Below are 13,350 nucleotides of genomic sequence, written 5' to 3' on the forward strand. Positions count from 1 at the left end.
AGAGAGAGAGAGAAGAGAGAGAGAGAGAGAGAGAGAGAGAGAGAGAGAGAGAGAGAGAGAGAGAGAGAGAGAGAGAGAGAGAGAGAGAGAGAGAGAAACGTAGTTAATAAATGTTAACCATTTATTTGTTATTGGCTATGGGTTATTGGTTATGTTCACATACTTATTTGATTAATAAATGCAAACCGATCTTTTTCATATGGGTGTTTAGAGTTGTACCCCCTAGATCTAGTCTCTAGTAATTGGGCGCTCAAAGTGCACCAGATTTAAGCATTTTACTTTAAAATGTTAAAACGTAATCCTACGTAGCCTACATTATTAAATACAATACGGATTACTTTCCATTACTTTAAAATGACCAACTTCCGTTTACGGAGAGCAGATAGCATATTGTTTAAAAGGTCCCACAGTTCTTGATTTCCCGTTATAAACTCTGCTGATCTGCAATGAAATCTTCCCTATAATAATGTATGGTTTAGATTTGCTAGAATGCACATTTCCGCTTGTGTGGCTGTGTGTAACGGACCTTGGTTAACCGAGATGGGCAGACTCACAAATCTCCACCTCATTTGTCAGGAAAGAAGAGACCACCAGAGACGAGAGGAAATTAAACTTGAATTACTTACTGGGTTGTAAAACGGTGTCTGATTGTAAGCCATTGTCCCAAATTGTAAATGTACAGGACTCCTAGTCGGCTGTGTTCTGCGGATGCGGACAAAATGGGAGACTTTTACAAGTACAATCTCTTTTTACTGCACAGTTAGGTTTCGATTTCCCTTCAGTAGGTGGCGTTTACAGTTGAACTTCACCCCCATGTCTGCGCCATAGGTCTGAGCCAACCCCTCCCACTGATAATCTTTGAACAAAAAAAAATAAAAAAGTGCATAGACAGTGTTATTTTAAAGGTTCATGAAAGTCAAAATTCTCATTTGTAACCAGAAGTAATGCATTTCCAATAAATTCCTGTAATGTCAACTACTATGATCATTGCTTCCATGTCCTTTCCCCCTCATATTTTACCATCTTTATTCCAAGTGTGGGCTTTTTGGTTTTAAAAAGTATTCTTTAGACACAGAAATCTCAATAAAATGAACATAACCGCTATAAGCACTCATTCCTACCTATGTCGATTAAGCTTCTTAACATTCACATGAAATGAAGTGTAGTCAAATGTAATGAAATGTACTTTTTAAATGTTGGCCATGAGGGTAGTGCAATAGGTCGCCATTGTCAGTATGTGCGTCTGTGTATTGTGTTTGTTCAAACGGTGTATGACTGATGATATGTGTATGTCTCTTAATGTCCACTATGCTTGTATATGTACATGTACATGTAACTGCAGGACAGAGTCCAGAACACATTTCCTTACGGGGACCATAAAGTATATCGTATCGTATAATAAAGACCCACCTGCCCATTCGACTAGACTTCTTGCTATACAAAAAACATCAAGGAAGTGACTGATCATTTGCAACAGTACAAAGTTGAGCCAGAGCTAAATATAAACAGACAGCGTGTAAACTGCTTCAATGTTGTGTGAAGGTGTCATTATCTGCATGTCAATATCATTTCACATGCCCCTTTTACAGTAGACTGATTGCTACTGTGTCCTACCACCAGGTACTTTCACTGACTTTATCAAGTATTTTTTCACAAAGTGTAGCCACCAAGCTAGTGTTTTGCATGTTTCTTTACGAGTTTATATTATCTGATTGTTGGCCTAGCGTAGAGACAGTTTGAAAGTTGCTGCAGGACAACACAGGAAGGGAGAAAAGGAAGTGAGTCATGTCACTGGACTCTCCTCAGTATGGTCTTCTTTGGATAAACACAGAACCCAGTTTTACAGGTTACAGTTTAATCGCCAGTAAATATTACATAATGGGTCAATATTTGTGATGATATTGCTAACATCATGATATGTTTGGAGAGTTAATTCACTTTGGGGGATAAGCAATAAAAGGCATTAAATAAATTAAATACAAAACTATCTGCCAGCAAGGCTTATACAAAACTTAAGGATGTTCTAAATGTTATGTACTGTATAGCTGAATATATTTCACTTATGATATTAAACGTATGTAACATTTTGAATGATGTTATTTGAATTTGCAAGGGAACATTTTACAGTATGGCATAAGGTCAGAGAAGTTAATGAATGACTAGCTGTTCCTCACCGGAGTGATTTTATAGGTTTCGATCAGACAGAAATATGACTGCCGATGTGTGTGTGTGTGTGTGTGTGTGTGTGTGTGTGTGTGTGTGTGTGTGTGTGTGTGTGTGTGTGTGTGTGTGTGGTTTGTAAGATGTCATAAATGTCAATTGCCCTGTGTCCTGACAAAGAGTGGATAATAATACACAATGGTAACCATGAGTCTGACCCTGCAAACCCTTATTAATGCTTTGGTGTTCAATACTTCTGCTTTTTGAACACATCTGATACCTAAATGGTCCTCTTACATCCGCTATCGGAATTGTTGTAAGGAAGAGGCCTTTCTACGGAGGCCTTAATGACATCACGGTTAAAAAACATTTCCCTTTTGACTCCTCTCAGCGGCATTTCAGCCGCTGAGAGGAACCATGTTTACCAAGTTGGAAACATGAAACGCCTTTAACTTGGTCTGAATCCCGGTAGGGCGATGAGTTAAGACAACATTCAACACTTCAGGACAATATGGACATTTGGTGAAGCTTCCGGCTTCATTTTTTTTTGGAAGCTCTTGTTTTTAAATCTTGAATTGATCAGTTTTTCTCTTAGTTTTATTTGTTATATTTCAAGGCTTTATTTTATTGTAGCTGCAGTGTAGATATGGGAATTACAAACTTAAGTCCCAGGCTTCTCCAACAATGCAACATGAATATATATATAGGACAAAAAACGAATTAAACCAATCAAAAATAGTGAATGAAATAACAATACAAATACAGTGCAAGAGAATTTGTGAGATCCCTGACTGTTGTTGTGGTCATCTCTTTTAAATCTGCTGTTGTTATAGATGGACAAGATTGTGATAAAGTTGTCTTTAAAACCTGAATGTATAATCTTGTTACCTTAAATAACATGTTTTTATGTGGTTACACTCTTAAGTTCTATCGCCATTATTTTCTGATACATAGCATTGATTGTAATACAAGAAGAAGCACACAGAGTACTGGAAGAGGCTTTAATGTCTTCAATTGTTCAGACCTTAAGCTTACAATGTATCGTCACATCCTGTACAAAGATACTCAGAAAACCAACACCCTCCAACACATTCAACCACAACCTCAAAGAAGAACACCAATATACAAAGAGTTGACACAGTCTTTACAATCTAAAAATCTCTATACAGTACCAATTAAAATGCTCTGAAATTGAAACCCTTTTACAAACACAGTAAATTAAATACAACCCTCAATCACTGTATATACATATATATGTATAACGTCACGGTTTGATCATTTTCACAATCATAAAGCCCCCATTACATAAACCAAGTGTATATTGTTATCCTGCCAGAGGAAACAACATGCGCACACACACACACACACACGATGCGTTGCAGTGCACTCATGGGAGGAAAATACTAAAACCTGAGACAAATGACTTTATTGATTCAAGTTTTGTCCGCAGCTCATTGTTTTCCTGTGAAATCAAAGTAAGACTGAACAAATAGCTCTCATTAAATCTCAGTGTGGGAGGTATCACTTGCCATTCTGATCCTTTAGAGTGGTGCAGGAATGAGTCCTAAAACCCTGAATGAGTTAGCATTTTACCCCTTCCGATTCCCTCGTCTCAAAGTCAATGTTTTTCTGAACCGCTTTTTGTGGTTAGAGGCCTGAGATGAGGTCTGTGGGGAACACAAGCTTAAGAAGATTTTATCGTTTTGTTCTTCGGAATAAAGTACACTCAGGAAAAACTCCACTGGTGAAAGTCCGAAGCTTCTGTGTCATAAAAACTGTGGTTGCTAACAAGTGGCTAAATGATGCTAACCTGCTGGGTCAGCCAACCAAAATGACCTCATCGCTGCACCACTCCATAGTTGACGCATAATGTATTGAAACAGCACGTCATGTGACAGTTTTATCTGTTTTGTTAGAGCATGCTAAAGCTGTCCAACATACAGTCATTTATGAGCATCCAATCATAAAGGCCTGAATCTAAAGTTTCAAGCGTCATGTCAAGTATTTTTGATGTTCGGCATAAGGCAATGTTTCAATATAGTTTAATATTTTCGGGGAGTAGACCCATTTCCAAGGGAAGTTACTATCTACTGTAGTGGTACCTCACTGAATGCTAATATTCATGCGCACAATGACAATGCTAAGATGCTAGTGTCTAGCCAGCAGGTTGCATGTTTACCATCTTAGTTTGGTTAGCTGATGCTGATGGGACTGCTATTAAATCTGCAGATATTTGGTCATAAAGTATTGGGGAAACTGGATTATGGTGCTACATAAATAGTCAGCTAATCAAGAAAGTTTTATTAATTCATCATCTGGGGACCATGAATATCTGAGAAAGTGTCATCGCATCTCAGAGTGGTTATTACATTAAAGTATGGACCACAGTGATGGTCGCTATTACTGGACTCCTATTTCTGGAGAATGTATTCTGGTCACTGTGGATTCCCCCATGCCAGTTTCCAAAGGCAGTCGTTTTAGTGCAGTCTCAGAGAGGGATCCAATTTGTCTAAAACCTTAATGATAAAACATAACTTAGCAGAAAGATATTTACCTTATAGGTAAATGTGGGAAAAAGGTGAATCAACCCTTTTTATCTTTTCTTCTCAAACAATTAGAACTCGATGCAATGAGGTTAACTGTTCTAATGTGTGCGGTAATCTGTCTGTATGTCACTTTAAAAACATAAAAGCTAAATGAAGTGAATTGTATTGGATAAAGCAGCTTGTGGTTGAACCGTGGGAGGCACCAGCTGGTACATAGGTTAACAAAGGAAACCTGCCTCAATGTTAACACTGAGAATGTAGCAGCTAATGTGACGTGAAAGTAATCTTCATGATACGACAAGATATCCACTAACGATGTGTGGGACAATTATTTTGTACATTTGAAGTTGAATAAGCCTACAAAGAGTACAGAAGGGGATCTTACAGATGTTCCCTCCCTCTGTCACATGACCCTCCCCCTGCTAACAGACTGCCATCATGACCTGCATATTGAGATTGAATCACATGTACGCAAAGTCATGATAACAATCAATACAGATATTAGTCACACATTAACAGCAGGACGTGATGGAAACTGTTCTTTTAAATAATATTGATAACATTTGCTCAAGCCAATATAATGTTTTGGTAAGCCTCAGCTGCTGAATTTGTTCATGTATGTTCGGTGTGCGTGCAGACCCTGAGGGCACTGATCTCTCAGGCAGTGATGATGATCCCAAGGCCTTCAGCAGGAGAAGAAGGCAGAGATAAGAAGAAGTGGAAACAAAGGGAAACATAGAGGATGGTGAAAAGTGTGCGGGAGTGGAGATCAGACCCAACAGGAACAGAGGAGGGGGATCGGTCAGCACCCAGAGGAGAGGAAAGCACAAAGAGAGGGAAAAGGAGAGGAGAGAAATCAGGAAAACAATAGAGGACATAACTGCTGACTGTGAGAAATATTATCAGTGGCAAAAGCAGATGAAGGAAGTATAGAGGGAGCAACAAATCCCACCAGGCATAGCAAAAATACTATTTCCTAAAAATACAATATACCGGCACTTGGTTCCTTCCAAATCTGGCCTGCGGTCCCTTTAAGAGTGTCTTCCCCTCTATCTTCCTCTTGCAAATCTATCTCTCTAATAAAGGCTGAACCGGCCCAAAAATAATCTGTATATATAAAAAAAAAAAATGAGAAAGGTCATTTATATGACTTGATACTCAGCAGGGCAGCTTCATAATATTCACATTTCTTTACAAAATCTTTTGAGCTCCATCTTTTTACTGCTTACAAAATGTAGACGACAACAATCAACGATGAAGACTCCCTTTTTTTGGATGTGTTTGTGTTGTAGGTCGGTCCACCCTGGAATTGTTCTCTGATACCTACTCAGGGGTCTTCCAAAAGTGTCAGGGGTTGAGACAGCCTGCGGTTGAGTTTGGGCAGCTTCTCCAGCATGTCTGCCAGCTGGGTGAAGGAGGGCCTGCCGTCCACCTCGCGGGACCAGCAGGCGCTCAGGATCTCCTGTTGGGAGAGGAGGGGGTTTCATACATGTGTTAATACCCTCACTTTGCTGTAAATGATCAATAAAAAGCATCTTAAAGGTCTCCTATTATACTATTTTTAGTAAAGCGTTTTGCTCAAAATACCAAACAGATCATTCTAGCCATGCCTCATACCCCTCTATTTCAGCCCTGTTAGAGAAGTGCTGATTCTGGGTCCGTAGCTTTAAACAAAAAACAAAAAAAGAGAGGAGAGCTCATGCAGGAGAATTCTACCCAGATACTCAGCTAAATGCTGCCGTGATTAAACGTCATATCATGTTCCAAACCACATCAAAGGTTATTTCTGAAACAGTATGGAGCTCAAATGCTTCTTTTCTTGCGGGTTTACTACAAGGTGAGTTCCTTTTTTTCCCCTGCTTTTTTACACATACTCTCTCCAGTACAGGTTAGCTCTGAGTGTTAGCGATGCTTGCTAATGTAAACAAAGACCAGATGTGACTTGCTCTATCGAAATCAGTCGCATTCACCCGAAGACACATTTTGAGTTGTATACACTGCTGGAAAGAGGAGATTCCTAGCTTTCTAATGATATCAGGATTGTTGTTGTACTCCAAATATTAAGCAAAATATGTCACATTATATAATGACTGTCACCGAGTCATCATTTTGAGAAAAAGGCCTTCAAAGTTTCCTCTCTCTGGAATCCATCGATCTGATTGATTATTAGCGGAGCAGATGATCAAAATACTACGGAGGGAAGATATTTTCGTTTGGATTACTGGTCTGGGGGAAGCTCGCGAGTGTGTGTGTATACGTGTGTGTGTATGTGTGTGTGTGTGTGTGTGTGTGTGTGTGTGTTTGTGTAATTTTGCATTTGTGTGTATTGTGTTTGTTTCCCGGGGAAAACACTCAGGAGAAACACCGGCTGTTGTTATGCCTGCTGTGACGTCAAGTTACTCCGTTCTCCGCTTGTAATTATGCCGAAGCTTCAAAGTTGTATTTAGTGTGAATGCTGTGCCACAGCACTGATATAAATGTATTCCTACAAGCCAGCTATATTTAAAATGTAGGAAAGATAAATGTAGATTAAATGTTTATGCCTTACACATTTGTATCAAAGACTCTCTCTTCTTTGTGCTGTGTACTATTACGATGTGTGATAATAATTATGGAGGGGGGCAAAAAGATAAAAACCTCACTTCTGTATGTAGCACACAATATTTGTTGGTTTATTGTAAGTCACTTTGGATTAAAGTGTCAGCTAAATGAAATGCAATAATGCAAAGTAAGACATACCAGATCATCATTCAGTAACTTGACGAACAATCTAACCAGACTCACCGTGACCTCCTTGCCCAGGTTGGCCACTGCCAGCACCCCCCTGATGCCCTCCCCGCTGCCCACCAACCAGATCTTGGCCTCCACAGGCTGGCTGCTCATTGGCCAGTCGCCCGCCTGCAGCTCATACCAGATTGTGCTGAAAACACAAAAAGGACATAAGAAAAACGATGGTGCGAGTGGAACCACCTCTAGACTAAGTGGTACATAAAACTCCAGGAAAAAACATTAAAAAAAGTATAGTATACAGAATATTTTATTTATCCCAGGGACATTACGCTTCTTGACAGTTGCACATTTTGAATTGTTTAAGGGAAAATGTCCATGAACAGATCAAATTAAAAAAAATGTTTTGTATAAACAACAAGTTAAAGTAAATATGTGCACATTGTACTACAACATTTAACATGTATATTATAATATATACAGTGTTTTATTAGTGTTAATGTTGATAAAATATACATTTTAGAAGAATGTATTTAGAGTAAGGGTATGTTAATTAACCCGAGCAGGTGACAACAATATCACACTGAATGTTGTGTGAAACGTCAGTCCCAAAGGCACATTTAAATTGTATGCACAATGAATGAATGTGAATCTGAATACCCAAATGCATAGACGTCAGCAGCATTGGAGAAGGGAAGCTGGTCCTCTTCCACCTCCGGGCTCATCTCGCGAACAATCTCTGGAGACAGGTAGTAGATCCAGCCCTGAGGTATCCTCAACACGTTCTTTCTTCTAACACACACACGCGCACACACCACACACACACACACACACACACACACACACACACACACACACACACACACACACACACACACACACACACACACACACACACACACACACACACACACACACACACACACACACACACACACACACACACACACACACACACACACACACACACACACACACACACACACACCACACACACACACACACACACACACACACACACACACACACACACACACACACACACACACACACACACACACACACACACACACACACACACACACACACACACACACACACACACACACACACACACACACACACAGTACTAATGAACACTGGTTTGCCAGAGGTACAGATCATTAGATATAGAGATGCAGATTACAGCGGGTCATTTCATGTCTCTCCTACCTGCCTTCCTGAACCACTCCTGACATCCCAAACAGGCCAAAGTCTGTGATGACCACCTTGTTGGTGTCGTAGAACACGTTCTTGGACTTCAGGTCCTTGTGAATTATTCCCTTGGCATGCAGATAACCCATTCCCTGTAATAGAGACAAAAAGGATGTCAAAGGTTCTTGTTACTGTTTGTCACTATAGAGTGTTTTCTTTCATTGGATGACTGGCTGGGCAACAAAGTCTGAATCGTTTTGTTACAATACAAAGTGTCTTTAAAGGGGACATATTCTGCTCATTTTCAGGTTCATATTTGTTTTTTGTTCCTCTACTGTGACATGTCTTTTTGAGAGAAAATAAATACTTACATTTAAGGATTAAGGAATAATAGTTGTTTTATTTTTGCACAGGTGTGGGCCAATTGTGATGGCAGTATTTGATCCGTGAAAAGTATTTCATTAAATAAAAAAAGGCACAGAAAGAAATACTAATGTTTCATTTATAACAGAGACACATCCGTGACATATTTAGTGAGACATTTGGTATTCATAGATTATAGGTAATCTTCATAAATTGATATTCAAATGACAGGTTGCTTACCTTTACAATATCCTGTGCAATCTGCCTGATCTTATTGATGTCTAACAGGTGACCTCGTTCTCTTACAACAGAGTATAGAGTCACACCTTTACAGAAGCTGCAGGAAAAACACGGCAACATGGTTACTAAAACACACAACATATCACACGTACTCCTACAAAGAATAAATATTGCCATACATGAGTCTGTGTTGGGAACTAGAGCAGCTGTACCTGGTGATGATGGCCAGGTGTGGGGGGGCCATGCAGGCGCCCATGAACAGGATGACGTTCTCGTGCCTGGTCTGCCTGTAGTTCATCACCTCCTTCTTGAAGAGCTTCAGGTGGTCCTGGTTGTTCCCGTCCACCTCCACCAGGCGGATGGCCACCTCCCCGTGCCAGCGGCCCTTATGAACCTTCCCCCAGCGGCCCTGGACAACCACAGGGTCAAATGTGTCTGCTGTGTCGGACCCACATGACATTTATTCTGTATATGTACTTAGTATCATGCTATGCACCGCACAAATGGAACACCTGAGGTCTTCACCAACGCTGAGTTCTTATAAGTCGAGGCTAAAAACATTTATTTATACAGCCGCTTACCCAGAAGTCATTTCACTTGTTTTATCCCTACACTTCTTGTAACACCTACTGTTTTCACAATGTTGTTTTTAAACTATTCTGTATCTCTTTTACGCATGTTTTTTATGAATCTTTTATTCCATTGTGTTTATTTATTGTTCCTTTCTTTTGTCTTCCTATTGTGTGTTAATGTTGATGTAAAGCACTTTGAATTGCCTTTGTGTCTGAAAATGTGCTATACTGTATAAATAAACGTACCTTACTTGACCTTACCTGTGTCTCAATACACCTTTAGCTCTACTAGAATTGGCTAGTTTGAGTGCATAAGTACGGCACAATGGAAATGCAGTGCACTGAGAACGCTGATGGTGCTCTCATAACGTACAAAACGTTTTGTTTTCAAGCCCCCAGGAAGTTAGCCAGTTGTTGAAGATAATTTAGTGGCAAAACGGTGGTTCTACAACATCCCTGTCAGTCATGTGACGTCATTAGGCCCAGAACTACTTGTTCTCATTGATTAACATTAGTGAAGATACATCTGTAAATCTACCACACAATAGGAATAGGCCTTAATTCATTCATTTGGGCCTAATGTTGTAAAATGTGCTAAAAACCGAGTCTGAGTTGTTTTCCCGCTCCATTTGACTGAGCCGAGACCAGGCATGAAGCTGCTGTGAGTGGATTGGCAGCAGGGCTTGGAAAAAGAATAAACAAGTGTGCGGTCTCTATGGGCTTCATGGATGGGGAAAACGTTGGAAGATCCAAGTATTTGTGTTCTTAAACAAAAAAATTAACCACTGAGCAATTGTCATGAGAATGATCTGGGCCCTGCCTCAGACCAGATCTCTTCATACATCAATGTCTGGAACACCGGAGACTTTCGCTATCAAAGACCACAATCTTGGCTACTTAACCGAAGTAGCACAACCAGCCATTGCTAATGGTTGCTCCTGTGAACACAGCAATATACCAGATCATATTTTAATATGTGGGTTTTTTCAAAATACTGGTGTTGAACAGAGGCCAACGTTAATTGTATAGGGTTGATTGAGCAGTCTCTACACAGAACAATAACGTTGCATATTGCTAAAGCTCTGGAAAAATTAAGAGACAGCTCCACATTTTTTCTTAAATCTCAATCTCTACATGTATCGCAGCCATTCCATTCCAGTGTCTGTTGAATTCCAACACAGATAAATGTTGTCAGTAGTTTATAGAATAAAATAACACAAATGTACATAGTAAAACCAAAGTGGTCTCTTAATTTTTCCCAGAGTTGTATCTAGCTATCTAGCTAGCTAGGAAGCTTGGTAGATATCAGCGGCAAATGTCAGTTCTGGTGACAGCAGAAATATTGAATTCGAGACAACACTACACAGTTTAAATTGTTCACAGTGAACGACATGCAGTGCACTAAGAGAAGTACTCTAACTGAGAAATAGCATTAGTGTGTGTGTTCACCTGGCCAATGAGCTCTCCCAGCTCCAGCTGCTCGTACGGGATGTCCCACTCCTGCAGGTAGACGCTGGTATGGCTGGGCATACGAGATAACGGCCCCCTCCGGCGGCCAACGGCCCCCCGGCGGCAGATGGAAGAAGGCAGGTCCTCCAGCCCGTCCGCATCCCCCTCCTCAGGGGAAAAGCTCTGGTTTGTGTCGCCATCTTTGCCTGCTTCCTCATCTTTAGCTGGGTAGTCTTCCTCCTGAAACAAAGAACACAATAATGGAAGTGACCATGGACTGTTGAGTAATCAAGTGCTTTGAGGGGGAAAAGGATCTCTTACAAAAATAAATGTGAGAAATATAAAGAAAACTAATGGAAGTTGAAGAACAACCCTTTCAGTTGATACAGTGGCATAGTATTAGCAGCATGGGCTCTTTGAGTACAATGTAACAATCCTAATGGTTCTCTTCCGGTGTACAGTGTAGTGTCTATCAACATTTTAATTATTTATTTCATCATTTTATAAAATTACAATATTATATACATCATTATTTTAAGTTAAACCAAATACAGTCCAGTTTTTAAAGTAGAAAATACTGTGAATATTGTGAATTATTGTGAATGTTTGCACATTTCTTCACAATGATACCTATTTCAAAACTCTTCCAATTTAAATTCAGATATACTGTACATATTTTATTATATTTTCAGAGTAATTTGTCTCATTAAATAGATTTAAATAGTTCTATGTTTGCATCTTGTTTTACTAAATTAATGAATTCTTCTTACTGTTTAAACTTGTAAAAAAAAAGAATTCTGATTATTTACTTTACTTTGTGCCTATGTATATATTGTCCTGTAATAATCTTTTTCTAAATAATGTTTAATGTAAAGCTTTGGTATTAAAACTGTATTTGATGGCATGGCGGTCGGTCAGGCTCAGAGACACAGCTCCTTCACAGAACACTTAATATGACATAATAAAGTAATGTGCTCTACATCAGTTCATTTGCAAGTGCTGTGAACCACAACGCCCAAGCAAAGTCATTATTTTCACTTCCTGTTTGTGGTAATGTAACTGTGTGAGTGAGGGCCAGTTCTCACCCCCCCTCGCTGCGTCGCTGACAGCTGTGTGTCAGTGAAGGCCACCTGCGACAGTCTGAGAAAAGAGAGACGGGAAATAGCAACATTAATACATATATCTATACTCCACTGTATGTGTTGTAATATACGTGTTCATATAAATATTTTACTTTTTTAATTGCAACTTTTTTATTAATCCTTTTATGTTTATTGATTTCTCTATTTTATTTATCGTTGATTTATTTAATTTTAAAATGGAGCAACTGTCAAGTAACCCAATGTCCTCGGGATTAATAAAGTATTCTAATTCTCCGAAAGTAAATGTGGCATTAAAACAAAATGTTACTATAACTTCTTGTGTTATGTAAATATCTATAGCAGCAGTGATTTTAGGCATTACAATATTTAAAACGAATAAAGTATACAAAAATAAACAGCACATTTCAATATGTAATATAAACACATCTGCAGTAGAAAAATATATATCACAAATAATACAAAATATAAAATATTCCGGATAAATTAAAATTATCTATAAAAGACTAAATGAAAGATTATTATATGAAGTATGATAAGCTAACATCAGCCAGTCTGGTTTCTGTGTTGCTTTCCCTTACCCAGACTGACTGGAGCCGCCAGCATGTTGAACAGCAGTGTGTGTGGACTCAGGAACATCTGGTGGAACATCAGTCAACATTCATCATTTCATACTTTATTAAGTCAGAACGGAGGATGTGCAATGCTAAACGTTTAAAAGGCTTCAGACAGGTGAATACATCTCAACAGGTTAGGACCTGGGAAGTTGAAGCGGCTGTCCCGGGAGGCCTGTGGTGACGGGTTAGATGGGGGGGTGGTTCTCACACTGGGGGGGTTGTTGTGCTGGAAATGTGCCGGGGAGGAAGGTGTGGAGGAGGTGGCGGATGATGGGTTACTGCTGGAGTCCAGCTGGCTCAAACTGGGGGGGTGCTCCTGCGTACACACACACACACACACACACACACACACACACACACACACACACACACACACACACAC

General features: G+C 39.6%; 2 protein-coding genes across 7 annotated transcripts in view; both read right to left on the bottom strand.

Annotated features, from left to right (window-relative positions):
* The window catches only part of LOC117539976 (galectin-9B-like), a 17,470-nt gene extending 16,666 nt beyond the window's left edge, over positions 1-804 (bottom strand). For all 3 annotated transcript variants that reach the window (XM_034206371.1, XM_034206368.1, XM_034206357.1), the window contains exon 1: positions 627-804. In XM_034206371.1, the coding sequence (XP_034062262.1) occupies positions 627-659 (33 nt within the window). In that variant the 5' untranslated portion in view covers positions 660-804. The remainder of the gene's footprint in view (positions 1-626) is intronic.
* Positions 805-3,147: 2,343 nt separating this feature from the next.
* Positions 3,148-13,350, bottom strand: part of LOC117539765 (kinase suppressor of Ras 1-like) — a 72,636-nt gene continuing 62,433 nt past the window's right edge. For 3 of the 4 annotated variants that reach the window (XM_034206081.1, XM_034206090.1, XM_034206064.1), the window contains exons 9-18: positions 13,110-13,284; positions 12,933-12,990; positions 12,337-12,391; positions 11,252-11,491; positions 9,443-9,639; positions 9,231-9,327; positions 8,646-8,779; positions 8,094-8,225; positions 7,491-7,626; positions 3,148-6,168 (exon numbers count right to left, since the gene is read on the bottom strand). In XM_034206081.1, the coding sequence (XP_034061972.1) occupies positions 6,034-6,168; positions 7,491-7,626; positions 8,094-8,225; positions 8,646-8,779; positions 9,231-9,327; positions 9,443-9,639; positions 11,252-11,491; positions 12,337-12,391; positions 12,933-12,990; positions 13,110-13,284 (1,359 nt within the window). In that variant the 3' untranslated portion in view covers positions 3,148-6,033. The remainder of the gene's footprint in view (positions 6,169-7,490; positions 7,627-8,093; positions 8,226-8,645; positions 8,780-9,230; positions 9,328-9,442; positions 9,640-11,251; positions 11,492-12,336; positions 12,392-12,932; positions 12,991-13,109; positions 13,285-13,350) is intronic. The other variant, XM_034206072.1, reaches the window with a different exon arrangement.

This window comes from Gymnodraco acuticeps, unplaced genomic scaffold (genome assembly GCF_902827175.1).
Source record: "Gymnodraco acuticeps unplaced genomic scaffold, fGymAcu1.1, whole genome shotgun sequence".
In the NCBI taxonomy this organism is placed as follows: Eukaryota; Metazoa; Chordata; class Actinopteri; order Perciformes; family Bathydraconidae; genus Gymnodraco; species Gymnodraco acuticeps.